Here is a 27,898-nt window from a genome sequence, read left to right on the forward strand (position 1 = left end):
TCCTTTTGTTTCAAAGGGAGGGGTAGGGCATTCAAAACTGATATTGAATCTACTTTAAATTTCATATTGTCCATCACCTGTAAATCTCTTTGAAATCGGTGCTTATCAATATTCGATATTCTACATTTACACTCACACTTCCCTACTTTTTCCTTCGTGAACATTTTTCTCGTGGTTATCCACCCCACCCCACAGAGGCGTGAGATAAGCAGTGGAACAAAATGGCGGCACAAGTGAAGCAAATGTTACTCACTCTCTCTAGTGCTAGTGGTTCCCATAAGGATATTACTGGAAAATATCGCGAAATTTTGGAGAAGATTTTTAAATTTCAAGAGCCATCTCTCACGGAAGGTCTCAAAACTTTCACTGAAGCTTGTAAGTTTGTTGAACAAAAGTTATTGATAAGATGTCAGCTGCCTTGTAATGGATGAGCGACCAGGAAAAAGGGGTCACATCGTAAAGAGAAGCGTGAATATTGCAATTGGAAATCTTTTTTCCTGCCCCCCTCCTCTTCCACAGTAGCTCTAACTTCAGACTTATGTCAAGTGGTTACTCTGTCTCTTCCTTTCCATATCAAAGACTCATCAATGATCAGTCGTAGACTTAACAGGAATGAGTGCTCCATCTCAATCTTATGTCATAACCTATCTATTTCAAAAATCTTTTTTACACTCTTATGTTTTCTACCTCTGATCTGTGACATGTGGCCATAACAAGTTCTAAACCTTCTGAGCCACAATGGTTTTGCTTGTTAACATCTTACAATCATTTGTGAAAATGATCATGGGATCAGTTTTAACGAAATTTCAATTTAGCTTAACATGCATGTAAGCACAAAAGTTGAATATGAACCACTACCCTGCCACATTCTTCTGGGTTTTACAATAAATTAACTATATCGTTTTCTCTTATGTTTTGCAGTGGTTCATGAAAATGTAAGCCTTGTTGTATCAAGACAAATTTTAAGTGAACTCTGTAATCATATTCCAAACATGAATGTAGCTTGTGCTAAGCAGGTGTCACATTTTGTGTTGGAAAAATTACAACCAAGAGCTATATCTTTTGAGGAACAGGTTAGGAGAATTTTTCAATTTTTTTTTTTCAATTTTTGAAGGAGTGAATCATACTCTAGATTAAATGGCCAGTCCAGCCTATTTTTTGCTTGGGAATAACTGAAGTAGTAGGCAACAGGGTCTTTTGTTTAAACATGTGTCATTATAGACCTAAGATAAGTTGTTATGAAAACACAAAAGCTTGCTGGCCAAATTTTTCAATTTATAGAACATTTTAATATGTATGACATGACTTTCAGTTTCTTGGGGAAGAACATTGCAGTCCATTTTTTTCCCTGATAAAATTCCATTTACAAAAGGGCAGATATCTGACATTCAATTTAGCATTTCATCACCATGGAGATTATTTGTTTTTCTTTTTTACAGGTTGCAGTAATAAGGAAGCATTTGGCAAAAATATATGAAGATTGTCAGGAATGGCGAGAGGCTGCAAGGGTGCTTACTGGAATTCCTGTGGAGTCAGGGCAAAGGTTTGGTGCACTTGTGTTATTTAGTTTCATGGAGTGTGATAAAATGAAAGCCCAAAGCTGTCATGGAAAATGGCCAATCATACCACTATAGTGTTCTGATAATTATTGCAGGGTAAAAAATTTCAGTTTGCCTCAATAACTAATGATTTAATGACAATGTTTTTGAAGTTGTGCCTTCCGGATGTGGTCTAATTTTCTGACTGATCATCACATTTTGTGTTAATGTGACTTTTTATGTGATCCAATGCAGGCAATATTCAATAGATTATAAACTGGAAACCTACCTGAAGATTGCACAGTTGTACTTGGAAGATGAAGATCCTGTTCAGGCTGAAGCATACATAAATAGAGCATTAATCCTCCAAGCAGACACAAAGACAGAGAAGCTACAGATACTTTACAAGGTAACTTTCAAACTAAAAAATTTAAATTTGATTCTAAACTTGGTGGCTGTGAGATTCCTAATCAATCTTATCCTGTAGAGGTGGTGGCACCATTGTTAGTACAGGAGAATAGTTATGAAAGCCATTATAAATAGAAACTTCAGGTATAATCTTTTGTTATTAAGTAAAATGATGTGAATGGAATGGATTGGGATGGAATGTTTCTATTGGAAAGTTTTCTCAACATGATTGTGATGTTACTGAATGTTGCTTATGGTCAGATCAAAACACTTGATCAAAAAAATTAACAAAGAAATTATAGGGTTTCAAGATCCTCCACAATCTCATGAAAGTTTATACAACTTTAATACTAAGATTCTCTCATCACCTATTGTGTTGCAGGTTTGCTATGCCCGTCTTCTGGACTACAAACGGAAGTTCATTGAAGCTGCACAACGTTATCTTGACCTATCATACAATACTGCAATACATGATGATGAGCGGATGACAGCCCTTAAGCATGCATTGATATGTGCCATCCTTGCTTCAGCTGGTATGCTGTATTGATAGGACATATGTTGTCAGTAATAAACCTTAATTTTCATTTTTAAGCTGTTGAAACATCCTAGCGAAAAACTAGATAAATCATTGCACTGCTGTAATGCACTGAACTCTGGATCAAGAGGTTTGCATTTGGCTCCAGCTGGGTTATTGTGTTGTGTTCTTGCAAAAAACACTGAACTTGTTAAACTCCAAGAGTAACCAACATCTAAAATGCTTTAATTGTTTAACCGATTCTTCTTGTCAGTACCAAAGGAATTGTATGGAGAAGAGAAGAGAAAATGTGGATACTGATTTTGGGGTGTAAAGGGTTAACCCTCACAGAGTCTCTGTCCACCTTTGGGTACAAATGAGTGCTTGCCAACTGTCAAGGAAACTCAACAACAAATTGTTCACTTTAGGAGAACTAGCTTAACTCTGCTTTACTTAACAGTACAGGAACCAGGGTAAGCATCTAGGAAGGACTGGGTCAGTTTATTCACATACTGTATCTGTTTTGTATGTTTTCAGGGCAGCAAAGGTCAAGGATGCTAGCAAACCTGTTTAAAGATGAACGTTGTCAGCAGCTACCTGCCTATGGAATTCTTGAAAAAATGTAATAATTTCCAGAAGTAATTTTATTTAACAAACCCAATAGACAAGCTTCATTGTGCATCTATTGTCACTGATGAGTTCTTTTTCTCTTCAAGGTATTTAGACAGGATAATTCGAGGACCAGAACTTCATGAGTTTGCTGCCATGTTAATGCCTCATCAAAAGGCAACTACTGCAGATGGTGGGTATTTATACTGAGTACTTATAAAACTTGGTTTATTTTCCTTGTGATTCTTTAGCAAATTCTAAGTTGACCTTAGTGTATTTTAAGTTGTTTTTTATCTAAATTTGTTTTATTTCTTCTATTTTTAAGGTTCTAGTATTCTTGACAGGGCTGTTATTGAACATAACTTACTCTCTGCCAGTAAACTCTACAACAACATCACATTTGAAGAACTTGGAGCTTTATTAGAAATACCACCAACCAAGGTAGACTATGTATTCACCTTTAAGTCTAAAGCATTGTTAGTTTCTGTGATAATAGTCAATTTAATTCAATACAATTCTGAAGTACAGTTTGAAACCTTGGTAAGCACTTTTATGATGGTTTGAGAAATCTTGAAAATCATGACCCTACTGGATGGCACACGGATGGGGTTTTGCTGAAGTCGAAAGATCTCTGATATAGAATCTGAACAGTACTTCAGTGATGATTGGGTGCTCCTCTAGAGCTGGTGAAATCTAACCTAGGTTGGCCACTGTAAAGAGTTTGAAAGCTGACATTTTGGGTGTTCGCCCTTTGTCAGAGCAAATGATGAATGGCTAAAGCTCAAAACATTACATTTGAAACTCTTTATGGTGGCCAATTTGTTTTATCAACCCAGTTGGTAAATACTAAATTCCCTTGTAATAGCATATCCTTGTTTCCGTGTCCCGAAGCAATAGAATGGATTCTAGCCCATTACATGCTTCTTCAAGCTTTACATTTTAACCCTCTAACCCTAAGAGTGTTTTGAATGTAATTTCTCCATACAGTATCTTTCCTGAATTACACATTTAGGTCATGAGAATAAAGGAATTGATCACCAACTAAAGAAACTTGTGACTCTTAAACAAATTCTCCTAGTCAACACCATAGGAAATGTATGTAGAACAGTATGGAGAATATGCACACTGATGCTAAGGGTTAAGGGGAAATTGAAGGAGAAGCTTTTTTTCTAGTTCTAGTGCCCCACCTGCTCTTCTAAATTTTCTCCTTGCATACTTTACATATCTTGTTGTACACTTTACCTTGATGAATAGTCAAGTTAAGCTAGAAGTTTGAACCAGAAGGCGAGGTGGGTACCTTTCTCATTCTAGAAAAAAAATGCCAGCCTCTTTACCTTTTTGGGGTTATGATAACATGGCAAGATGGGATAGCAATATTTTTTGCTCTTTTTTAGGCAGAGAGGATTGCATCACAGATGATTTCTGAAGGACGCATGTCTGGATCTATCGATCAAATTGACGGAGTTGTACATTTTGAAAGTAAGAATCAGCCTTTAATTTTTTATTATTTTTTCTATGCTTGGGTCTGAGGTAGTCACCAAATACATTTAATCATTACCCTTGCCTGGTGGTATTTATTATGAAGAAAGAAAAATTAGAAAGAGAGAGGGGAGGTGTCTAAGCACGAGGAGGCCAGGCACGTACAAATGTGGGAACTCCTCGTCTCGTGTTTGACTCGCGTGTTGGGCAGGCTAGACTGGCATCGTTCTCTGTAGTAGGTTTCAAAATGGTCGATTTTGAAAGCTCGATATTGTTTGAACAGATTTGTCTGGATTGTGCCTTTGCATTTGTACGTTCAGTGGTTTAGGCAGAAGAGAGGTAAAAGGTTTTGAAATTTTTCGTCAGGTTTAAGTAGCGGATTATGGGAAAAGGGAGCGAAATCAGGGTTCTTTTTTTGCCGCTAGCCATACCCGTTGAAGTCGTTCTTTAAATATCATTTTCGGCTAGACCCTGTTGTGTAGCTCCTCTGGGAAGAATACTCAGTTCCCCTTGTGTTTTTTTTATTATTATTCTCAGCTCAAGAGGTGCTTCCCTCGTGGGACAGACAAGTTCAGAATCTGTGCTTTCAGGTCAATAACGTGATAGAAAAGATCAACAGTTTTGCACCAGAGTGGGTAGCTAAGTATAATGAATCACAAATGATATCTTGATGAAGTTTTAAGCTACTTGGCAATTGTCAAAAGGACAGAGCAAGCGTGCGGAAAGCACATTGGATACCTCCTTTGACGATGTATAGTTCCTTTCCTAACGTTAAACGTGGAAGAAACTCCTGTGGAATGAGACTTTCCGGAAGTTTGCGATTTCTGGATGACTGCCGTTTGAGTATTAAATCTGAAGAGCTCTTTAATTCCTGAAATAAAAACTTATTTGTTAGAGAATGAATTAACCGTGGTGAATTATTTGGGGACATTATGGTACATTCGCTTTTTTATTTAATGAGGACTGTTTCCACGTTCCAATTAATTGTTCTGGCAACTGCTTTGTTTAGTAAACTGGAGTCATCCCTTCTCCGCTGTCCTTCTCCGGCTTTCTGAATTTGGACGAAATATTCGCCACTAGAGCGTTGTAATTAGGGAGACTCGCGTTCAAAATGATGAATGATGAATTTTTCGTGGACTTGGAAACACTGGTGTACGAACTTAACGCAAGAGAACTAGTTTGACCTGTTCCTGCGGGAAATTGGTTTGGCCTGTCGGCAATGGTTGAGTTCGTTACACAGGTTTCTGAATGAAAACTTAAAATGATAGTTTCCTCGGATAGAAAAACACGAAAGAGACAAGCATGGAGAAGATTGAAAAGAATATTGCAAATGATAAACTTAAAAAATTTAAGATACAATAGCTTGGATCCTTTAACCAATAACAACCAAACTGTACAGCGTTCATTGTTAGAAAAGCCATACACCTTGATTCTTAGCAACTTCTATCCAAGGGATGAAGAGAGAAATCTGGTAACGAAGGTAAATACCGGTCGACATGGTTATTGCCCTTGACCGTATCACCTGCCCCTCCCCTGCTGCGATGTTTTTTCTCAACTGTTCGCGTGAACACCTAACAACTGAGCATAGTGCGTGGGCGGCTTGAGTTTAGCTACAGGTGATGTGAGTGACATAAAGAGCTTAAGGAAAGTTGAGCAAAAAAATTAATTAGTATCTTTTAATATGAAACGTCCAGAAACTACGTTGTTGATTTGAGTAGAAAGGTACAATATATGCCACAGAAAGAAAGATTCGAGGATCCCTTAGAAATTAGACCATACTTTTGTTTTTTAACGACTGTTTTCTTACATGCTGGGTCCTCTCCTGTTATGAACTTGGTTTTCTTTCGTTTCAATTTCAATTTAAGACCAAGTACACGATTTTTCATCGCTCAAAGAAATTTTCTTAGGGAACCGTTTCTTTCTCTCAATATTAGATCCTGAAAATGATTTTCCTGATGATTTTCGTTTGGTTAAATAAGGTCTTCAGGGTGTAAATATTGAAAGTCATTTTTCATTTTCCCTGGTTTCTAGGTAGTTGTCATGCCGTCTTTTGTCTCACTCTTTTGTCTTAATTTTAAAATTTAAGCTCTTTTTATTATGCGTATCGAATAGATTTGAATCAGCAGCAAATTAAAGTGGCGTGTGTTGTCTTCTGTTAAGTGATGGCAAATGACATCAATTACAGATTACGGAGGAGAGGATAAAATTTGATATCCATTTCTTATTCGGATGTGGTTTTTTTCTTTCGACCACGAGCTATGTTTTGTAGTATGGTATTTCAACCGAAATTTTAAAATTGACATTGGCCATTACGGTTTTCGCTTAAAAAATTCCTTATGCCCCCTAGCTCGAACAGGTCGCGTGTTTGACAGAAAAGCGGGTGGTAATCGGGTGCTAATTATAACTCAAGGTCACGCTATTTAAATCCGTGCTAAATTCAGCGTTTACCTTGCTTCGACGGTGTTTCTAAACGCTCGCTATTACCGACTGAAATTGCTAATTCAAGATTCAATGTTGGAAGGAGAGTCTTCTTTTCGCTGTATTCCAATGTCAAAGATGCAAGGAAAGTGCGATGGCCTTCACAGCCCTCAGAAAAGACGAGAATCTTCATGGTAAGAAAAGAATAATTTATTTCCTGTCGCTATTAATGGCAGCACAGCTGATAGAAAGATTAGAGCCACATTTTGCGCTAAATTGTAATCTGTCAAACTTTCTTCCATCAAAACAGTGGCAAAAATCGCAATAAACTGATTTTACGACCGTTATTAATCCATTTAGTTTTGAACATAAGGAGATGTGGCGGTGCAATACGCCCACTGTATTTTAAACTTTTGTAACCTTACAAATAAATTGTGCGACGTGCAAGTGCCGTCTGAAAGCCTTTTTCCTATTATTCGATCATACTACTCTGACGTTTCTTCGTCACTATTGCGACAAAGGAGATTTCAACCTTTTCGCACTACACAGAATTATGTACAAATATTGCCTTGATACCAGCTGTATCTAAACACACGATAGAAATGTGACGGAAAGTTACTTGAGTTAGTAAGAACCGTCCTGAAACAGTGAATGATCACACATGTTAACTTCTCAGTCTTCTGATACGAAATTTGCTTTTCTGATGTCGAAGCAACTTTTTTCCTTTTTTTAATTTTTTTTTCAACTGAACTTGAACTGGATGTTATTATATTCCTCGGTATTCCTTGTATTTGAACACGGCAGGAAACAGCACCTGACTTGTGGTTTTATAGACATGATAATCGCTTCAAAGAGAAGCCGCCTTATACTGCCTTTGTTCGCATTCAAACAACCAGGAGGGTGAAAGGTTTAGAATTAACGTATGACACAAATAAATAGTGGACTTGTAAAAGAGAGATAGATATCAAAATGGCTAGTTAAGAGATTTGCTGGCTGCGAAGTAAATGAAAGACAAAACAAAGCAGATTTGTATATGTTTAGTTTTATTATTATAGTTATTATTATTATTATTATTATTATTGATATTTATATGTTTGATTCTAGAGTTAGGAGTCTTCTGGTTTAGAATTCGTTCCAATTTCTGTTTTTTAATGACTTATCTTGTTATGGTCCGTTTGCTACAGACAGCTCTCTGAGTAGGGCGCTTATTTTATCATGGTTTCATAAACTTTAAGGTCGTTGATAAGTTAGTCGCAATTTTCGTTTTTAAAACTCTCCAAAAGGCTGTTTAATTTTGAAATTATCATCCATAGTGGTTATTAGGTTTATAAATTCATATTTACCCGTCATGATAGACATAATTGAGTTTTTAATAGCTCCTGAATTTCATTTCGTAAATTACTGCTTTAGCTAAGATGAATACCCTTCAAAATAAAAACAGACATTAGTTTATATTGAAATGTAGTTGCTTACACATACAGCTTGATGCCACGGGGTTACTCATACAAAATTTTTTTAGAGTTCAGTCAACTGAAACCTTCCAGAGTTTTCTTTCATATCATTTGTTGCTTGCTGAGACATGATTTAGAGGGATAAAAAGGGAGTGGGTCCACAGGATTGAAGACCGGAAAAGAAGACACAACGGACATCGAGCCTAAAGCAAGCAGGTCTTGTTGTCAGATGCTAAAAGCACAATGTACATGTACAAGTTGTAATTAGTTTTATGATCGCTAAAAGACTTTAGGAGGTGCAACAAGGGGGACTCCCTCTGATTGAAAATTCGGGTTTAGGGGGAGGACACAAGTTCACACAACACCCCCAAGGGTAGGTGTGGAATCGAAAATATTTCTTGCGTGTCAGAAAATATGACATCACTGCCGGAATAAGGATCTAGCAACGGAAGTATTTCAACTTCTTTACACTGAGAACAGAGAGGAAAGTTTGCAATTTAATATTTCGTTTACTACATCAAAACTGTTTCCTATCAAATTCAACATGTCGTCATCATACGAGAACCGTGACTAAGCCCCAGTCGTTTGTTAAATGTGCGCGACCTTACAATCAATGGATCAAAGGGATGATGGGAAAGAAGAGGAGCTGGGGTCTTCTGAACCTCTCTTATTTTCTCCCTTCCCATCAAACTGCTTGTTACATCCTGCCGGTTATGAGGAGGACTATGGAAAAGTTAGTAACAACCCAGCTAGTATTTGGCCTAATTCTCTCTTGAGTTTTCTGTAGCTCAATGGTAAGGCACCAGCCGCGCAATCGGTCTGCTGTGGAATACGTTGAGAGTGTTAGATCTTTTGTGCCATACCTGTCACAGATGTCTAACTTCATGATCATCTCTAACTTTTGGTGAATTTGGCTGAGTAGTGAAATTTGACTGAATTCAACAAAATTTAACCTATCATACTAGAACAACAATACCACATTGAAACTAGTGAGACACTTTTTGGGGCTAACTATGTTCGCTAAATATGTTCGATAGGGTCAGAACACTCCGCCCTAAAAGAAATAGCTTTATGTGGCTTCTGTTGTCTCAAAGACAAAAAGATAGTTCACAAAAGTGCGATTTACGTTCGAGTGCTCACGACATCATGCCCTGGATATGTCTGTGTATTTATCGACAAGGTGATTAGGCATATGTCCAGTAGTGCAGGGCAGATTAAAAGTAGTCACGTGGGAAACATCTTACGCAAGCGTAGACGTAGAGGGACCTTGGTTGTGTAACCATTTTAGTGAGCGTAATGTAAAGAGAACAAATCCGGCGAAGGACCTCGTGCGTGATAAACGCAACACGCGCCATCTATAAACACTAAGGATCGAAACTCGTCACGTGCAAAAGTTATTTGCGCAAGCGTAGACGCGCAGGATTTATGCGGCAGCTGGTACCGTGGTCGTTTCAATGTTTCATGAGTTCAGGAGAAGAAAGATAAAGCGAATTGGACAGCTGCGACGCGCAAACTTTTCACACGAAAGGATAGGGTTTTTTTTTCGCTATGCTTAGGGTCGTTATTCGATTACTTCCAAGTTCGATCTATGGAGTATTTCATGATTGAAGGTATATGTGAAAAAAAAGGCGTTTGAATTTACAAATTGTCCGTGTTACTTAGACTTGGAATATCTTACCAATTCCCTAATAAATTAACGAATTTATCGGAGGGTCGCAAGATGTCTGACAGTGACAGTTCATTTGAAACATGGTACTTTGTGAAGAAATCAGTCAAAATAAAGATGTACATCGTGTAATAGCTAAATTATTAGATATCCATTTTCGCTATCGTTTTGTCGCTGAAAAGAGTACAAATGTAGGCAAGCCGATGTGTTAGTCGTAGACAATATCTCCTGGCCCTTACCTGCCGGCAATTATATAAGTGGTATTTGTAATAAGTTAGATACACCGGGGTAGACTAACAAAATACCAGATACAGATCAAGCACCAAGTCTTAGAAGGACAGAACTGAAATTAAAAAAAGAAAAAAAAGAAAAATGAACGTTTCCGAAAGCGTAGCATATTCTGACGTTTTCTTTAATGAGCAGTACTATAATAATTTTTTTTTTTTACTGTTTTCCTGTTTCAATATGCTCGAGTAATCCCCTCTCCAAAAATACTTCGATAGTTCTCCTTGTTAATTGCAGCTGAAAAGCACTAAGGTACACGCAATTTCAATGTTGCTTTAGGAACACAATGTGCAATCATATATTCAAGGATCAATTCACAGCTAAACGAAAGGAGCTTTCAAGTGGATTATCATATTAATATTCATAACAACTGCTGCCTCGGCGAGAGTGTTTCTCGCACGCAACGTGAAACTTTCGTTTAAATCTTTCTTTTTAAATTCATTTGACCCTCCAAAAAGTTGAATTTATTATTTCCCTGGACTTTTGCAAGTTGAGAAAACCTTAGCACTGAATCTTGTGCCATACTACGGAAGAAAAGTTACCACACCTAGAACTAAATATAACTATTATTGTTTGGACATGTCCGACCAGATTCCTGGTGGAACTTCTTTCTCACTCCCTGAAACAGCGTGGCTTAATCAGTTATGATCTGGTTACTTTTTTTCACGAAGTCACTCCACTCTTACCAACACGAAAAGTTGACGATTCCTCGTTTTTTTATTGTAATATGTGTTATGGAGGTACAACCATATGCCTACGCCACAGACAGACGAGTGATAAAATAAAACAAAAGGTTCGCATCGTCTAAAAACTAATCCTTTGTTTGCCACGTCAGTTTTTCAAGAAATCGCTAATAAATTATATTAGATGCAGTGGTTGTCAAGAAGTGTTAACCCCAACCCTCTCTAGAAAAAAATAACTATTTCGAAATCGTTAAAAAGAAGGGCATCGAGAAATTTACCATTCGAAACGCCCGCACTACTCCCTGTAGTACGCTCAAATCAACGTTGTGTTTTTCAACATGGCGGGTTTTCTTGGCCCGAACCGTGGAAAATTATTTTTCTAAACTCTGAGAAGTAACAGAGTAATATTAATTGAGCTTCTACACGATTATGATTATATTCTTCCAGTCCGGCGAATTCGCTAGCTCGTTGTAGAGGAGACGATCACGCTCAAGGTTCCATGATAATTCCCTAGCACAAGTTACTTTTGTATCGTCCACCAAAGGATATTGCATTGTCTGGAAAGTTCACGCCTTTCTGGAATCCTGTTTTAAAATGACAGCGTGAACTGGCGATTGCGTGAACTTTTTGTTACGTAATAACATCGCATGACAATTTCCTTTTTGTTTAAGAGAGGGCCAAAACTTTATCCTGGCTCAATTCTGCGATTTCAAGTACCTTAGAAAGACTAACTATGTTTAAAGTCTGCATAAAGGCTCGTTTGAATGACGAATTTTTGACAGACTTTCTCTTTTTTAAAACCCACTGCGTCATTTGCGTGACATTCGCCTGAGGTGGCGTGACAAGACGCTTCCAGATGACCCTTCATGTCAAGATCTTTATGAAATAAAAGAACAACGTATCGTGTTCGCGATATCAACCAAGATTTAATCGTATTTTATGTGGGTATATTGAATGCGTAGAATTTTCTTCTTCGTCTGTTCGCAATACTCGCAGCGATATTGCACAAGGGAGGTAACACAACACTTAGTCGTGTATTCTTTGATCTCTATCGCATTGCAACCACAATAAAATTTATGGACAAAAATGAATAGGGAATGAGTTTTTGGCATTGCGTTTTGTCTGTTATTGATTCAACACTTCTGGTTAGTCACGTAACAACGCTCTGTGGTGACGCTTTTTACCTCTACAAAAAAATTAACAACAAAGATAGCCAACCTCTACAATGAGCAAGAAGTACAATAAATGTGACTCGTAGCATCTCGTGAGCTCTTAAAAAAAATCGTTCTGAAGAAATATAATTAGCATCGCGTCTCACGTTTTAAACTCCAATTTGACGTCGAAACGATAAAATTTCATCTTTATAAACCTTTTGTCTGGAAAAACAAGCTCGTTTGACAAATTCCAGAGTCGAGTTTTGCGGATGAGTGACTTAATGGCCGTTCAACATTCAGCGTGACTAAAAACATGACCACTGGTGGAGCCAAAATACAATGGCAAACCATTCGGATGTGACGAGATTTTTTCCTTCGCTTTCCTTTCACATGCAAATTTTGGGGATTGTTATACCGGCGGCAAATCGTAAATATTGCATAAATTATCTGGGTCGTCTTAAAACAAACCAATTATCATGTCTGTTTCACGTGCTCAGCCAATCGCATCGTTTCTTTTCCTAACCCTAGTCAGTTGCTGGCCTTGATCAATACCAGCTCGGTACAATGTGCATGTCAATCATTTTACTGTGGGGTCGCGGAATCGGGTCTACTCAAATCCATAACTTGACGTTTCTCAGCTTTTTGAGACTCTAAAGTCTTCAAAATTAATTTTTTCAACGGCGACTTTCTCATTGAGACGGTCCTTTTCCGTGTGTATCGGGTCGTGACTTGAACGAACGAATTCTCGCTGGTTTCATTACGTGAAATCATTTATAAGCTTCAATGGCTGGCCGCGTAGTGTCTCGCGAATTCACCATCGACAGTTTGGATTTTACCTTGTACTAAAGGAAACAACTGTGCACTAGTCATCCTGGCGGACTCAGAATTAATGGATGTAAACGCTAACAGTAAGCTTAAGCGGAAGAAGAAAACCCATGGGTTAGTATCGTGAGCTGTTTGTTGGTTGGTGTTTCGTGTCGGTGTGAGAATCGTGAGGTGGAAAACGCTCGATTGTCCGACTTGAGCCTGGACATGGTGTGATGTTTGTGTGGAGTATTCTCACCTGAAGTTAGACCGTGGTTTCGTGAAAATCGTTTTCCTTGTACATAGAAAAGAAAGTCTTCATCAAATTTTAGATAGACTTCCCTAAATTCTGGTTTTTGATTCGTATTTTCAGGCCTGGTAACCCGTCGAAACGACATAGGGATCGACTTAACGCCGAGCTGGATAACCTCGCGAGGTTGCTGCCGTTTCCTGAGGAAATCGTCACGAAACTGGATAAAATATCTATTCTCAGACTTACAGTGAGCTATTTGAGGGCGAAGAGTTTCTTTCAAGGTAGTAAATGTTTTACGTGTATTCTTTTCTCGATATGCTTGTTGGTTTTACCTGCGTAGTTATTTTTTTCTTAATCGCGAGACATGGTGGTGTTAGATGCTAACCATAAATTATTTTCTTGGGTTTGTTGATTTGAATATCGTAAACTGTTCAACCTGAACAGTTCTAAATGTCCCTGCCTGTAATGACATTTTAAATCAGTAATTTACTCGTAGTCAGTAGACGTAACTTTATACGAGGTTCATATACGTTTGGGGGCATTTGATTAACGATGGATATTATTTAAGTCGCGTTATCCGAACTAGGACCTTGACTGTTTACCAAACGTGGGCCATAAATTGCGTTGCTGTATTCAAACGTAAACAGAACTTTGACGGAAGAGGATCTCCTTAAGCTTTTTGATTATTTTACAAGACTAGAGGGCAGAAAGGTCATCCGTGATTGCCCTATTATGAACCTTATTTCTTTGGTGTAGAATCAGTAAGTACACACACGAGTTTCAGCGAGTACAACAACTTCATTCGTGAGGTTGGCGAACAACTTATTACTGCTGCTGCGTTTCCCAAAGCACACGAATTCCAGCTGCATCAAATAAAGAAAGCATTGTTTGGATACAAGTCTGACGGAAAGTAGACTACTTACGCACTTCGAGAGGGTTTCAGGCGAGTCTGAATAAGGCAGTGATAACATGTTTTCGCCATTGAAATTTACCACGTAAAAACTCACAAATGTGACTTCAGTAAGGTTCGTCGTTCAAAGCGCGTAAGTGTTTAGCTTTCGCGGAATTTAAGTCAAAACAACATAGGCAATGGCATTTAGGTCGCATTGAGTGTAACCATCGCTTGACAGTGATGTCTGACAAACATAAGATCGTCGCATTATGGCCATTTTCCGTTGTCTTACCCGACAGACGGTGTGAAAATCTATTTCTCGCGGTTCGTCGACTTTATCTTGGTTTGAAAATTTCATATTTCCTCTCATTAAAATTATTTGCTTGTACAACAACTTCACAAAAGGGCAAAGAACAGAATTGACCAAAATCTATTGATATGGTTGTTTGTTTTCAGGCGCGACGGCTTCCAATGCCCATGTTGAAATAAGCCGTACAGCTAGTTGTGTTCTTCTGCGAAAATTTAATCAACCAGAATTTGCCATGTTAAGCCAAAAACGTTACATGCATGAAGTAAATCCGCATGCAAAAGTCAGATAAAACCCTTTGGGTAGGTATCATCTCCTGCGTGAGCACTTTAAAGCGGAGAATGGCGTTGTTGTGTTTATCGGGAATTTTTTGAACGCAGGTCTGGCCGATTCACACCTTTTACATTATAAAATGCAATAGATGTAAACCCTCGGTCACGCAGTCTACTAAAGCGAAATATTTATCAACTTGGCTCACGCAACGAAAAATTTGCGAAGAAGGAAAAACATAATTACTTCATGCAATGCTTAGCTTCCACTTCGTTCATGGGACAGTAACTACAGGTCAGCAAACCGGTCAGCGTTGCGTGTCCGTCGATCAGAGGGTGATCATAAATGATAAATGGTCCTTTTCCCTTTGGCGTTCTTGGTTTTTGTTTGAATGGAAGAATCGCTATGGGATAGCTTTCTTTGCGGAATTCGTTACCCTTGACCTAGACAATTCCTATGTAGCAAATTGTTTATTTTTTTTGGTATTCAAATAATCACTACTTCTATAGTCGAGGTTAGTTTTGTGGATTTACCCCGCGGGCGGTATTTAGTTTTATGCTCCTTATTGCAAGTCGCTGGTCTCAAATATATCTGATCTTGAAATTCCTGGATGTTGGTGTGATGAAGATAATTGTTTCGTCTAAAGCGTATCCTTGGATGAACGGACATATCGTTCAGTACTCACTTCTTCTGCAAACGCCCCGTGGAAAACGAATAGCCTCGGCCTTAATTTATGTTCGTTTGGGGTGTCCAATAAAAGCCGTTGTTTCCCGATGTGCGAAATCCTTAAGACAAGCGTTTCACACGAAACCTAAAAAATTCGTCTTGGCACGGCGGAAATTTTAGCTCACTCTCCTTTATCTTTATTGTGATATGGCTTGTAGGAGACAGTATCGTTTCTCAGGGCATATTCACATTTTTGCACATATTTTTTCCCTCGATTCCCAGAAGCACAATTGTTTTAAAGGCGAATAATAATGATTGCGTTTTGTCGAAGTTATGGCTTTATTTGTTTTGATTTATAACCTCTTTCTCTGCGATCGTGAATTTTTGGCAGATATCGCAATGACCACTCTCTATCAAAATGTCGTGTGTTGGTAATGCCATTCACAGTTAGGATTCAAATGAAATGCTGTAACAACTCGCTGTCTGAAATTCTATCAGAAAATTCTCTCAGTAGGTAACAAAATTCCTCAAAATATATGAATTGTCTTCAAAACATCAAGAAGCTTGTGAAAATTTTAACTAAGGAAGGACTATCTTTTAAATTCCGTGTTCGGGTTTTTGCAAAGCGACCAGTATATTGATTGCATGACGTTTGATGTACTGTACACGTATTGAAAGAAAATTATCGCTTTGTTTTTATGCGAAGCTGAATTTTGTAAAGCGGCTGAATTTTCATTTTTGTGTGGTGAAAACAGTGCCATTAGGTTTAGTTGTTTCATGCCCCTATAGTTATTCCTTAATCCAATCGTCTCAACTGAGATGTTTTTCAAATTCTGCTAAATAATTTCCGCGGAAAATCGCCTTATGGTGCGATTTTCACACAAACAAGCATCTCATTTACAAGTGAAACCATTATCGTTTTCTTTGCTCAAAATGTCCTTCAAATTTGAATATGAACAGTAAAGCGATTTCTTTACCTTGGCTCTTTTTATTGGAGGGTCTTTTTTTTATAGAGGCTTTCTAGAGATGTCTACAGAAGCGTAATCCTTGTAACTAAATACATACACTCTAGAACTTCTGTCCAGAAATGAGTGGCTGTTTACAGGCTTAAACATTGTAATGGAATTAATAAAGACCTTGCATTTTTGTAGTTTCTAATGGCAGACATGGGCAAGAAGAAACTTGTGAAGAACTAGTCAGAGAGGTTGAGGGAAATGGTGTCTTCTCCCAGCTGTCTCTAGAGGTAAGTACAATAGCCATGGTTTCATACCCTCAGACAGTTGCATTTTACCTCGTATATAATTTTTAAGGCTGTAGGTCACATAGTTTTGCATACTTGGCTTTACACTCCACTGAAAAAAAAAAAAAAATTAACAAAGAAAACAGGAATCATAGGTGGAAAATGTCTGGCAATTAATTAATCTTATAACTTAATTTCCTTTTAGGGTGAATATTCTTTTATATATCGTCTTCAACAGTAGTTAAAATTTTCGGCACATCACTGAGTCCATTTATTTAGCATTGTTTTGTGACTGACCCTTAGCCCTGTACATATCCTTTGTGATCAACACTACTTCATATCAGATCTGTGGGGAAAATTTTAAAATCTGTATTCTACTAGATTGATAAATAACAACAATTTGCTAAAATCTGGTCTGTTATTTATAACTCTTCTCTTGATTGAAGGGCAAACTAGCAGCATTATCTAATGTTAGATTCAGATCTGTGTCTTTTTTGTGGGAACTAAAATGCTGGGGCACTGATTTAATTTTTGTAATCAAGCAATTAATTTGGGTGAAAACCACAAGATGAAAACAGGCTCTTTGTACATAGGTTTCCTTTTTTGCCGAGAAACAATTATTATAATTTGATAGTGGGAAATTACTGCTTTATTCATTTGGTGTTCATCTAAGTAAGGTTAAATCATTGGCAATTTGATAGCAGTCATCATGTTAACTATTCACATTTGACCCTGAGACAAGATGGCAAAGGTGTGGAAATTTGATGTCTACATTTTGTTTCCTGGTGCTTCCAAACCCAGACTGTTACACATTATAACAGAGAACAAGATAGCAAAACATCTAAATAAGTTTTTCAAACTTGAAAATGAGTAAAGAGGATTTTTAAATCATGGCCACTTTAAATCCATTATTTCGAATCTGTGATTCAGACTGGAAATTTTTTTTTTGTGTACATTGTCAAGCTTTCAATGAAATTTCTGTCTTCAAGCTAAGCTACTGTGTTTCAAGTCCATCCTGTTTTCAGGAAAAAAACGACAGTTTCTTGCATTTATTTGTTTTCCAAGGTGTTAATGGTTATCAGCCTGTTATGTTCATCGATCCATATCAGGTTTAAAACCAGGACTGTTCTATTTAGAGTCAAAAGCCCAGGCCATTTGACAATAGAATGTGTGCCACACCTTCTCTTAGTCAGTTTTTTGTTTGTATGCCAAATTCTCTGACCAATGCAATTCAGCTATTGACGGCTTATCATGGCAAGATGAAAATGGAAAGCTTTAAACTTGATGGGAGTTTTCAATTTACTTGTATTAGAATTGAATAAATGAAACGACAGTTTACCAGGTGGCTTTAGACCACCTTTTATTGTGTGGAACAACATTTCATGGTGACTGAAAGATCTTTAATTATTTAGTACGTCTGGTTTTGATTTTTTTGATTTTATTATTTTTTTTTTAAGGTAGCGAAGTTGGGAGATAATAAGGAAAGCATGAAAATAAGAATGTCTAGCTTTCTATATTTTTGCCTGTTATATAAATGTTTTTTATTGTGTCCATTGTCTCAATGTTGGTGAAAATATACATCATATTAAAAATCTGGCTACTTGTCTGATGGAAAGGGCCACCAGTGTTTCCCATGTTTTGACTTAAGCTTTTGCATGACTAGTCAAGGGTGTTAAGAAAAGCATAATATCTTTTCTAAATTGAAGCTGAGTGTTTTTTACCTAAGTAGCTCATGGGAAAAATGCATAGCTTTTTCTAGATGTGTTTTTTCGGGATGTGGATGGGGAGATTATGGGACCATTTTCTGGATATCACCTGGTTGTGGAATTCCTGTCTTCTTTACCCACTCTTTTGACAATGATTTTATTTTTTTTCCCTTCAAATTGACTTCAACTATCTTGAATGGGCAGGTAGAAAAAATTCATTGTATCTGTGTCTCATTTTTTCCCCACTTCCTTTTGTATTAAATAACACACATAGTGCCTTATTTTCAATGCTCTGACATTTTTATTAGACATGCATACTCAGTCACAGTTGCAGCCACATGACTGCCCCATGTAGCCAACTCTTGATTTTTAATCCTCAAGAGTTGAATGGGAAGACTACAAGCACACGAAAAGAATAGGCAGATAAAATATTTTGATTTTTAATGAAAGAACTCTCTTTTCCTTCAATTCAATTCCACAATAGAAATCATGTTTCTTAAAGGGATTCATATAAAGTCTAGTTTATAGCAAGAGGGGGGTATGCTGTAAGTTGTCTTTGACCCCCTCCTTGCCTGGCAAAAAGGTGCTGATGCATAATAATGATAAAGCAAGAAGCATACCCCATTGGCAAATAAGATGAAAAAAAAACCCCCCTCCTCCTTTTAGGAGAGTGGAGAGTAATTTTTCCTTTCAATATCAACACAATATTGAGCAGATGGCCAATGAGAATTTAAAAAATCAGCTAGTAGAAATTATTTGATTCAAGAACAAGTTCTTAGAACTAACTTTATAAGAAATGTACAGCAGACAGTTAAGGAAATTATGATAGAGGCTGTGGGAGTGAAAGGGCCTACAGCTGATGGGTTGTTTTTTCTTAATAGCTTCATAATCCCAAACATGGTGTTTTCCTTTACAGGCTCTGGATGGATTTATTGCTGTGATAACACAAGAAGGGCAGTTGTTTTATGTGTCTGAGAATGTTAGGGACTTTTTGGGTTATTCGCAGGTGACCAGAGTTGTATTTTGTGTTATCTCTGTTTAGCTTATTGCATTGAGCGCTTCAAATTTCTTCTTGCTAGGCCTTGATAAAGAGTATTGTAATGTGATTTTGTTTGCTGACTGTATAGTTCTAGCTAGAGGCCAAAGTAGAAAAAATGGTTTTTTGGTGAGACTTAGTTTGTTGATCATATGTCCAAATTGCTCTTCCAATGTTTTCATTGGCTAACAGGTCCTTTGATGTTAATTGCAACTTTTAACCATGTACTCTGCATCACAGCTCCAGCATGTAATAAGTATCCTTTAATCACGCGGAGCTTCTCAGCGTATTGTAATGTAATGCTTCAGGTGCCTTATTTTGTTTGTTTCTGAAGAACTTCACCTTTTGATTGGAAGCTTACATGTACTAGTGACCCATCTAATACCCTTACTCTACATTTTATTGACTGCATGGTAATTTTGTTGCAGGCTGCTGTTATTCACCAAAGCATGTTCAAATTTCTACACATTGATGATCAGGATATGGTGAAAAGTAATCTAGCTTGGCCAAAGCCAAATGGGAAAAAGACAAAAACAGTAAGTACATGTGAAGTTAACTACAGGATGTCTCTTGTGAAAGGGTCATCCTATATATATGATTCTGTTTTCAAGTTCTATCTTATCAATGACCTGCAGCTCAGACAATTGTTACATAAAGCTTGGGAACAGTTTAGGCTTGAAGGCAATTTGTACTACGTTTGATTTCTTTGGAGTCAGTTATGTTAAGTATTAGAAATGTGGCCTACTATACCTAAACTCAATAATTACTTTCTGTTCACGAACAGTTCATCGTCATTTTTACTGGTGAGATCCTCATTCCCAGTAATCATGATGTAATTAATCAGCTTTGATTCATCATTACTGATATTGTGGGACCAGGACATTTTAAGTATAGGTGTTTGTACCTACTGGATTTCATAAGCATCAGTTTTTATTCCATTTTTACTACCCTTGTAGAGTTAGGTGTTGATTGAGAATGTTTTACTATTGCAGCAAGCAGATGAAAAAGATGGAGGAAAATTAAGTCTGAGTAGCGTTAAAACAGGTATTTTTCATAAAGATTGAGGAGTTTTTATCAGATGTTATTGAAGATATAGTTAGACACTAGAAGAACACATATATATGATGTTTTGTTTCCTCCATTCTTGTGAAGGTTCTGATGAGAATGACAGTTTGAACCGCTCATTTACCTGCCGGATGAAGTGTACTTTGAATCATGGTGGTGGATTTTACAAGGTAACTATCTTATTGGTCATAAATGCTAGTTGAAGAAGAATTTGTACAAAAGAAAAGAGGATCTGGCAACAAGCAAACTTGTACTCTTCACTACTCAGAGGCTCTGTCATCCCTTGATCTGAGGAATTGAAATCTCTGTAGGATCATCACCTTTGTGGTCTCATCTGTGTATCTCCTTGTATTTAAATTTGGTTTTGGATAACAAAACTCTGATTGGTGGCAATAAAGAGGGTGGCAAAGGGTTTTTGTGTGATGCATGATGGCCCCAAAATTTGCAGGGTGTCACATGATTGAACCCAAATTATCCACGTGACATGGGACCTGATATCACAACATGATGCGTGATTTGCTATTTTACAAGCACATGACATGTGATACATACTAATTAGATTTTCGAGATAAGTGAATGCTCTTTGACGTGGAAGGATACCGATCATTTATAGTAAATAGAGTCTTAACAGAGATTAATATCCTGTGGCAGCAGTAACTCTGTTTTCTGGTCTCTTTCGACCTTTGCTTGACCTTTGATCTACATGTTAGGCCCAAACAATCGTAACACAATAGGCATAAGTTAGTATAGTTAACATTTCTACAAGGACTATGACCTTAAGTGCTATTTTTGTTGACCGCCTGGTTGTGGTAGTGTATCAGATTGTCCAGAAAGACTAGAAAGTATTCAAATCCATTGAATGAAAGATCTGAAAGAATGTTGACACAAACAACCCAAACGGCTGAAATGGTAAAATACGTTAGAGTTTTGGTTCATTTTATTCCATGCAAGAAGAAGGTAATGTAAGCAATGAGCCAGTACAGAAGGAAAAATTTTGTGTACCAGTTAGTGGTACACAAAATTTTTCCAAGGTCATTATAGAGACCTAAACAAATTCAAATGTCTCATTATATCCTTTACTGACATAAAGAAAGCACAGTACAGAAGGAGATTGGGCAAAACTTGTACATAAATATTGTCCAAGTATCAAAGAATAGTAAATGTGGGGTAGACTTCTACTCAATTGAATGCAAATTGAAAGATAGCCAAATTAGCAAAGTTCATACTAGTTCTTAAACACCAAACTTTAATGATTATGATGCCATGATGAACACCTCAGATGTTGAATTGAAAAATAAAAAATCTTTGTGAACAGAACTTCAAAGATGAGGCAAACAATAAGCTATTGGATGAAAAGGATACTCAACAAAGCAACTTGAATAAGCTTAACTCTTGTGCTAAATATTCTAATTCCTTAACTTGTTTTTACTGTGTTTGATACTTGTATGTACAATTACGTAAGCCTGAGTAAACACTCTTGGAATGTCTAGTTTCAACAAGTAAGTCATCTTTATTTGTCTAACGAAAAGCAATATGCAAAATGCTGTACTACAATGGCAAATAAAGAAATGCGCTCTTCCTTAAGTCACAGATTTTCTTGCAAAGCCTTTTTTTTCTGATTCAACCAGCCAATTGAAACAGACGCACTAAATCAAAGCCTAAAATCTTATCTTTTTTTCTACCAGCACTGTCTCTAAATTTACTTTGTGGTGTTCATAGAAAGTAATTAAGGTACTGGTTTGTAAAGTACTCAAGTAATTATAAGTGGGCAAGTAAGCATTATTGGTGAAGTGCAAGTTTTGTATTGTTATGTATTGTAAGTCATGTTCTGTTTAGTACAGTAATGTAAGTAACATTACGCTGTAAGTGACTGTTAGTAAGTGACCGTTTATATATGTAAGAAATAAGTACTGGTAACTAATCCATTTAGTACAGTAATGTAATAAGTAGAGTGATGTTGAGTAATGTAAGAAGAGTAATTTGTAATGTAAGTTTAGTTCTTTACAAATGTTTCTTCAATAAATGTTTATTAAATTAAAAAAATATATATATATGACAAGTGAAACACAATTCATTCCAGGACAAAAAACGTTGTATGCAATCTAATTTTTAATAATACAACTGATATGTTGATATATTGCAGTACTTACTTCTTTTTACAGGATATGTGATTGGTTAAAAAAAAATTTTGGGATGTGTGATTTAATACAAAAATTCATTGTGAAGTGCAATTGGAACCCCCCTTTGCCACCCTCAATAAAAATCTTGATTGGGGTTTGAAAAGTGCAATAACATGGTTGGTTTTAAATGGCAAGTTGTTGACACCAATAGTCCATGTTGATAATGGAATTTTTTACACAGACATTAATGGATGTATTGTTTGATTTTTTTCCTCACAGCCTTTCAGTTTTCTTAGTGTACTGCTTGTTTAAAGTCCCTGTTATTTCAAGTGTGTTAAAGCAATGTTGTAAAGGATCTAGAGTACATGTTCTGATCCCATTCGTTAACTCCTGATGTGAGAACTTTTATTGCCCTTTATCTTCCAAGTATGCCTGTCACTCACTGAGCACATTGTCTTTCAGCTTTTCAGATTATCAGGCAGATTGAGGGAAATCCACACTCGTAAACGAGACAGTCAGGTGGTGGAGTATGGCCTTTTTGCCATCTGCTCACCAGCAAACAATCCAAATTCTCATCATGCAGGTGTGAATATTAAGAAAGAGGTTGCCTTGACTGCTCAGAAGAGATTGGAAAGATCTAACAGTGACCCAGTTTGTGTAAGGTATGAAGCCTGGTGTTGAGCTGTGTTTTGTTGCGGGCAGACTTTTGTGTTCAGCCAAAATGCTGGAGAATAGTCGCAGTGAACACACTAAACACTCAGAGAATTTCTTCTTTTAATTCTGAAGGTCACTGGCTAAGGGAAATTGATATGTTTCAATTGGTAATTAAGCTGTTGTACCTGAAATTTGGACACATCAATTCCCCTTGCCCATCATATAGAGTGAGCTGCTGATACTACATCTTTCCATCAACCAATACAATTACTGCTTCCTTATTGTTGACCTCCTATTCTTTTTGTCTTTTCTCCTTGTTTATTTTTAGGAGAACTGGTCTTCCTTTGACTGGAATGTTACATTCCATGCCCATCAGCCGTCACTTTTCAATGTCTGAAAATCGTTCTGCGGCTGTCAGTCCACTGGCATCACCTACAACTTCTACTGACTCTGGCCACCCTTCTCCAGACTCTAGCCAAGGAGGAAAGATGTTACTGACAGATTCAGATGTACGTAGTGATGGCAGTGAGGTTTCTCCACCATCAAGCAGCAACTCTCAAGACGTTGAGGGAAGGCCAGCCTCAGAACGTCTTATGTCTGGTATAAACAACCCATTTGTAAATCCCCACAGGATTGATCGGAAACGAGCTGCTGCTTTTATGGATTCTATGATGGCTGAAGACAGAGATCCCACAAGAAAACGTTCTCGCAGCTTGGCAGATGCTGAATTGTTCTTAAGAGATGGCATAGACCACAGATCTTTGTTCTTCAGAAATAACCTGCCCACTGTTCCTGAAGTGAAAGTAGAAAATGGTAAGAAGAAAGAGGAATGTACCCAGTCTTCTGATGTGCCTGGTAGGAGACTATTAAACAACCATGACAGTAGACTTGATGCAGCTCAGGGTCTTGTGAATCTTGGAAACATGGCTTCCCAGTTTCCTGGACTTTGTGCTTTTCCGCCTGAATTGATGTATCCTGATGTCATGTTTCCACGCGTTGATATGCTTCATGATCTGCAGCACTTAAGGAATCCTTTTGACATTCACAATCCCTACTGTCTAGGAAGTGATCCCTACACAGCTGCTTTGGCTATGAGGAGATGGCTCAATAATCCTGACATGTTCCGTTCTCAGCTGAACCCACTATTGGCTGCCCAATCAGGGCTCCTGAGCCCAGCTGAGAGGCTGCACTTTCTTAAGTTTCCATTTGGTTACCCCTCTCCATTTTCCAGTCCATCACCCTTTGATTTTAGTGCTGCTGCTGCTGCTGCAGGGCTGACAGAAAGGAACCTGCCTGAGTATGCCTTTAGGAGCCTCTACCAGAATGGCCTGGTTCCTGATATGGCCAGGAGTAGTGCTTTAAAAGAAACAGAGCAGAAGCAGACTGCATTCACAGAGAAACAGGCCAGAGAAGGGAGCTCCTCTCCACCAAGTAAAACACCTAGCAAATCAGCAACCCCTGATAATTCCAAGAAGAGTGAAGTAGAAAATGGAAAAGAGAAAAAAGAGGAAAGTGATATGGACGAATTCTTTGAAGAGAAGAAAAAGTCAATAAAGGATAGAAATGCTGCAGAAGAGGATGAAGATGAAGATGAAAAAGTTGATGTTGTGGGGGGAGTCAAGCCAACATCAGTACTGCGACAGACATTTGCAGGGATTCAAGAGGAATTCAATAGTCGATTGGAGAACTTGAACAAGTCATTTGCTCGATCTTTGGATCAAAATATGACTTGCCCTTGAAGCAGGTAAATTCCTAGTAGCTATGGAAGCCTAAAAAATTGTCTAGAAGAGATGTTTGGGCCAATTGAAACTCAGTCCTTGAGTTTTTTCGTGAATTTTTACACATTTTTGTCTTCCTTCTCCATTTCTTGTGCCAGGTCTAGTTTCTTTTGAGTCAAATCTCTCATTTTCTTTTATAGTACAATGCAGTATTCATACAATAATGAATTATTTATCTGTGTCAGTCTGTCTGTTTGTGCCTCCATTGTCTTTCTTCATACTTGCGTTACTCTTGTTTCTTATTGGACACTAGAAAGCAATGTGCTATAGAGCCCAAAGATCTTTTCTAACCTCTGACAGTTGAAAGGGCTTCCTTGGTCAGCCCTTACTGTTATTTTTTCAATGGTTATAGGCTTGTCTATAGTTTGGACAATTGGGTTATTGAAAGTAGTTATTGTTTCCAAGCAGTGCACTCTAGATTTCAACTTCAAGAATATGGAACAACTTAGATATGTAGTGATTGTAACATGCTAGAGATCTTCTTAGTAGTTGTATAGCTGCAGTGTGAAGCTTTGTATATTGCCTTATTTGCTTTTGCCTATTTTAGAGATAAGGTTTGCTAGATTACAATGGAGGTGAAAGGAACCATGGATATATGTTTCCTTTTTAAGGTAGTGTATAGATTAGGTGTGATTAGCACATAAGGATATTAGAAAGTTAGTTTAAAGGATTTTGAGGACTACCTCATTCGATTTATTCACACCCTCTAGATTAGGGTGTGGCGGATACCACATGTACTTCTTAGCTTTGTTCTCAGACCAGCTTTGGACATATTGTCTTCAAAGCACTGAGAACCAGGCACAAAATGCTTCGCTTTGGCAGGGCATTGGGATTCAAATAGAAAATGGGGGAAGACAATCTTGTATTAAACTGTTCAAGGAACATGGAAGGAGAGTTTCCCCAAAATTTTTGGACAGAAATCATCAGTTGTTGTGGAATGATAAAACTGAATATTGATCAAAGGGATCATTGGCTGACTGCGGACTGTCGGGGGTAAAATTGTGTCCGATTTTTCCAATACCACTTGTACTTCTTACTATGCGAGCAAGAATCATTGTTGCTTGCTGCCCTCAAGGGTTATCAGTGCATTCTCTAGTAATTGTGGAACAGTTATTGAGATTGCTCAGTTTATTTTTCATGTATGCCTTCAGTACTTGCCTGTAACAAAATAGCCGACAGCAAAGATTTGGGGTCATTAGAATTAACTTTAACTTTGCCTGCTTGGTTATCTAGAATCAGGTTGGTTGTTCTCAAATACACCTTTTTTTCCTTAAGCTTATTTCAGTCATAAAAGCGTAATGTTTTAGTTGTCTTGTCATTTAGTTTTGTTTTTTATAGTTCAGTTAATTTAATGACCGTATTTTCAGCATCGTCGAGAAATACTGAGTTAAGTTACTTTTTCAGTGACTTTGTTGTAACTATCTCTAAAATAGCCTGCTATGTGTGATAAAATAGCATCTTTGGAGTAAAGAAGTGTAGAGCACAGTTCAATTGTATAGTTTATAATAACTCATTTGTGGCAACTAGTCAGCTAGAATGAACCAGACGGGACAAAATTTATTTCGTGTAAAATCAGGCTCGTAATTTTACCAATCAGTCGTTTATAACAACTATGTTTTTTCTTGAATTATGCTATGTAGTCTGTGTTGTTGCTTATTGTATTATAATTGCAAATATACTCGTACTTAGAAAGCGACTCGTGTCTTGGCAATGCATAATCGGAGTTTCTTAGACGGGTGAGGTGCGCGTCCAGAACGCGTCTGAAGTGCGGTCTAAACGCGGCCACCGTTGGACGGTTTTGTAAGTTTATAGGTACAGAAGCATCGCATTAATTAGGTACACAGTATGGATATTTTGTTATTGATCTAATTACAGTGAGACTGACTTAAGGGAGTTATCCTCCTCTTATTTAGGTTTTCATTCAACATTTTTGATTCGTTTTTTTTGTTATAGCGTAATCCTTCCTTTGGCTCTTTAGGAAACGAGTATTCAGAATAAGAAAGCTTTTGTATTTGAGTAGTATTCAGGTGGTCTTTTTTTTTCTTGAAATTGTTTGTATGTTAAATTTGGCAGGGTTTTAATCAAAGTAATTTTTCAAGAGTGTTCAGTTCAGTTTGTTTTCTTTTAATTATTTTTCGTTGATTGTTTTTGTAAAATTTTCCATCTTTTGTGGCTACCACCTTCACCTGATTGATCTAGGATTGTATTGTTACCAAACTCTCTGAACAAAGGGAAGGAAAGTAAATATATTTTTAGCAGATATAAGAAAGCAGGCTGCTATATAAAGCCAAGCTGTTGTTTTAACACCACCTAGTGGTCAATCAAGTTCTGAAAAAAAGCGCATTCATAGTATAGAGTACCGATATTGAACGCAGAGTGCAGACTTCTGTGTAGTGTGTAAGATTCTCCAGTTAAATATATATCCGCATGTATCTTCATATACCTCATGTTATAGAAAGAGTAGAGACTATTGTATTGTGGTAAATAAATAAAGCTTCTACCTGAATTTTTTTCCTTTCGTTCTTCTTTATTTGTTTTTCCTAAGAAGTTGAACACAACCTATGCCTATTTATAAAACTTTACACCTAAAGAGTGACCAGCAGTTAAATTCTCCTTACTATATCACCTCTGGATCAAACATAAAGGTAATGAGTTTAAAGGTAATGATCACTAACTAAAGAAGGTCTTGATTGTCAAACAAATTCTCCTTGTATATAGAACATGGTGGAGAATATGCATACTGGTGTCAGGAAAGGGTAAAATGAATTTGTTTTCTATCGCCAAGAAAAAGAAGCCCTAACAAAGGTTACGAAATAGGTATCTCCAGTCATAATGATGACAAACAGATGATAATTGTTAAGCGCGCCAAAAAAAAACATTACTTATCACTCAGAGTTTTGTT

At 37.3% G+C, this 27,898-nt stretch overlaps 2 protein-coding genes across 3 annotated transcripts; both read left to right on the top strand.

Annotated features, from left to right (window-relative positions):
- Positions 1-187: 187 nt before the first annotated feature.
- LOC113681449 (COP9 signalosome complex subunit 4) lies at positions 188-5,451 on the top strand. Its single transcript, XM_027198535.2, has 10 exons — positions 188-375; positions 922-1,073; positions 1,440-1,543; positions 1,794-1,947; positions 2,329-2,479; positions 2,998-3,082; positions 3,177-3,262; positions 3,395-3,510; positions 4,464-4,548; positions 5,086-5,451. The coding sequence occupies exons 1-10, from the start codon at positions 222-224 to the stop codon at positions 5,217-5,219; spliced, it is 1,221 nt and encodes a 406-aa protein (XP_027054336.1). The 5' UTR covers positions 188-221; the 3' UTR covers positions 5,220-5,451.
- A 1,593-nt stretch (positions 5,452-7,044) lies between these two features.
- On the top strand, positions 7,045-27,502 carry LOC113681458 (uncharacterized). 2 transcript variants are annotated; one of them, XM_027198544.2, is made up of 9 exons: positions 7,045-7,160; positions 13,383-13,543; positions 16,549-16,640; positions 19,260-19,349; positions 19,808-19,915; positions 20,372-20,423; positions 20,532-20,614; positions 23,027-23,226; positions 23,547-27,498. In XM_027198544.2, exons 1-9 carry the CDS (start codon positions 7,060-7,062, stop codon positions 24,955-24,957), a joined length of 2,298 nt encoding a protein of 765 aa, XP_027054345.2. In that variant the 5' UTR covers positions 7,045-7,059; the 3' UTR covers positions 24,958-27,498. The 2 variants fall into 2 exon arrangements, with proteins under 2 accessions (XP_027054345.2, XP_089054664.1); XM_089198538.1 differs by lacking the exon at positions 7,045-7,160 and adding an exon at positions 12,764-13,144 and having other exon boundaries at positions 23,547-27,502.
- Positions 27,503-27,898: the final 396 nt, after the last annotated feature.

The sequence above is a fragment of the Pocillopora damicornis genome, chromosome 2, assembly GCF_964200805.1.
Source record: "Pocillopora damicornis chromosome 2, jaPocDami1.2, whole genome shotgun sequence".
Classification (NCBI taxonomy): Eukaryota; Metazoa; Cnidaria; class Anthozoa; order Scleractinia; family Pocilloporidae; genus Pocillopora; species Pocillopora damicornis.

Bases quoted from the DNA above. Each gene is read 5' to 3' on its own strand.
- LOC113681449 (XM_027198535.2), top strand. From the start codon at position 222: ATGGCGGCACAAGTGAAGCAAATGTTACTCACTCTCTCTAGTGCTAGT. The intron at 1,948-2,328 runs GTAACTTTCAAA...ATTGTGTTGCAG, and splicing joins AGCTACAGATACTTTACAAG to GTTTGCTATGCCCGTCTTCT. The intron at 3,083-3,176 runs GTAATAATTTCC...TTTCTCTTCAAG, and splicing joins TATGGAATTCTTGAAAAAAT to GTATTTAGACAGGATAATTC.
- LOC113681458 (XM_027198544.2), top strand. From the start codon at position 7,060: ATGTTGGAAGGAGAGTCTTCTTTTCGCTGTATTCCAATGTCAAAGATG. The intron at 20,424-20,531 runs GTATTTTTCATA...ATTCTTGTGAAG, and splicing joins TCTGAGTAGCGTTAAAACAG to GTTCTGATGAGAATGACAGT. The intron at 20,615-23,026 runs GTAACTATCTTA...ATTGTCTTTCAG, and splicing joins ATGGTGGTGGATTTTACAAG to CTTTTCAGATTATCAGGCAG.